Consider the following 2209-nt stretch of genomic DNA (forward strand, 5'->3'; position numbering starts at 1 on the left):
CACATTCAAATTGTACTGGAACACAAGAAAATAATTTTTATTGCAAATATTTTAATAACTTATTCAGTAATGAAAAATATGATAAATTAACTTCTTTTACTTGTACAGAACGTCCATATAATAATGCCTTTTTAGAGGTACCAGTAGATAAAGTCAAAGAACCTGATATAGGTGTTCTTGGCAATCCAGCTAGTGTTGCGAATTTAAATGGGGTTCCAAGGCCCACATCTAGTCGTGATATAGATAGGAATGATTACCCTAATAGTTATCCACACCCATATCCTAATAAAGGCTTAGCAGATCAGCATACATTATATGACCATCCCATTCCTCCTGTGGAAGATACAACTGAAGGTGGATCTTCCAAAACTATTGCGGGCTCAGTTGCTCCAGTATTAGGAGTTTCATCAATTTCTTTACTCTTATATAAAGTAATTGAAAATATAATAGATATTCATACATTTATAATTTACATGTACTTCCTATTTTTCAAATAGAAAAACATATAAAAACAAACTAATTTAAATACCTTTTACATATGTATATTATTCATTAGGTTACACCACTTGGAGGATTTATAAGAAATTTTCTAGGAAGGAACAGAAATATGTATAATCCTGTAGAATATATGGATTCATTCAACCCATATAATGATGGAATGGATCCTGGGGGTAGAACAATGAATATATCCTACAACAGATTATGAATTAAATAATCCTTTAGATATATATATCATTATTAGAATTAGCATCAACAATATTAGGTAATCACAGTGATAACTCTACATGTTTAGTTGTTTTAAGTAATAAATATTTTATAAATTTAAAGACACAATAACATAAGGCACTTTTTAGGAAATATAAAATAGATATAATAGTAATAAATTTTCTCAAAATAGATAATTAATCAAATTATTATGATTCTATAACTTCTATTAGTTTCAGTATATGTAATAACTACATTTAATGATTTTATATCCTATCCCTCTAAAAATAATATTAATAAATGCAATTATGATGATATGTATTTATTAGTAAATATTACTTTATCTATTTTAATGTATTATTAACCATAAAGTTTTATAGATTTATAAAAAAACCCATTATATTTCCAAAAAATATGTGATAAGCACCTAGTGAACACATTAAGATTAATATGTTATTTAATACTATATATTGTTAAATATAGTATAAAATATTGAGAAGTTATTTTTCCTTTATCTTAAATTTAAATCTCCCATTAATTTTTATTTTAACATACTAACTGTATGTGACAATAGTACAAACTTTCCATTTATTATTAACCCTATATGATAAACAAATATATTTTACATATATTTTTAGTTCTAATAAATTAATTGTTTATTATATAAAAATAAAAAAAATTAACTTTTTTTATAATGTAATAAAATAAGTAATTATAAACAATTGTTTACGTAAATATTATATCGTGCTTCTTTTTGCCATAAATATCGAATACATTAATAAAAAGTATTCCTTATTAATATAATAAACACCCTATATACTTATAACTTAATTAAATAGATTATTAGTTATTCCATTGGAAAACCTTAATTTAAAAAAAAAATACATCCTTATTTTAAGCATGTACAGAAATTACAATAATTATTTCATTATTGATAACACAAAGGCATATTGTGGGTTATTTGTTTCTAATAGTTCTTTAGCATTTATCGAACCATTAATCCTAATTAAAAGGAATACACAGAAACGTATGATTTACATTTATTCAGAATAAACTCCAGTGTTCAATATAACCACAATTTTAATTACAATATAAAAAAGAAACATGTTATAAAAAATGACAGAATATACATATTATAAATATACAATAAAATTAATTCAATTTTATTATAATTATTTTACGTATTATATAAATGAAAAAAATATATTTCTCCTTTTTTTATACTTAAAAATTTTCTTTACATATGTTTAATTTATTAATATTGGAATTCACATAATTATAAATATGATATATAATAATGCGATGATTTTCCTATATTAATATAATCAATTTTGTTTACTCAAAATCTTTATGGTGTCATGCTTTAAATTAAAATATTATTAATAATTAAATTATTTTTCATTATTTTATTTTATGAACAAAATTGATGTAATATACTTATTCCATACATTCCATTAATATATAAAATTATTTGTTATTATGATAAAAGAAAGTTCAGTTGTTA

The 2209-nt window shown here is 22.0% G+C and overlaps 1 protein-coding gene across 1 annotated transcript; it reads left to right on the top strand.

Moving 5' to 3' along the window:
- PVX_055690 (variable surface protein Vir27, truncated, putative) lies at nucleotides 1-706 on the top strand (the record flags this gene model as incomplete). Its single annotated transcript, XM_001612376.1, has 2 exons — nucleotides 1-431; nucleotides 557-706. Coding segments are annotated over 2 exons (581 nt in total), but the record flags the coding sequence as incomplete, so codon positions are not given.
- Between the last annotated feature and the right edge of the window lie 1503 nt (nucleotides 707-2209).

Source organism: Plasmodium vivax, genomic scaffold, assembly GCF_000002415.2.
Source record: "Plasmodium vivax scf_5202 genomic scaffold, whole genome shotgun sequence".
Lineage (NCBI taxonomy): Eukaryota > Apicomplexa > Aconoidasida > Haemosporida > Plasmodiidae > Plasmodium > Plasmodium vivax.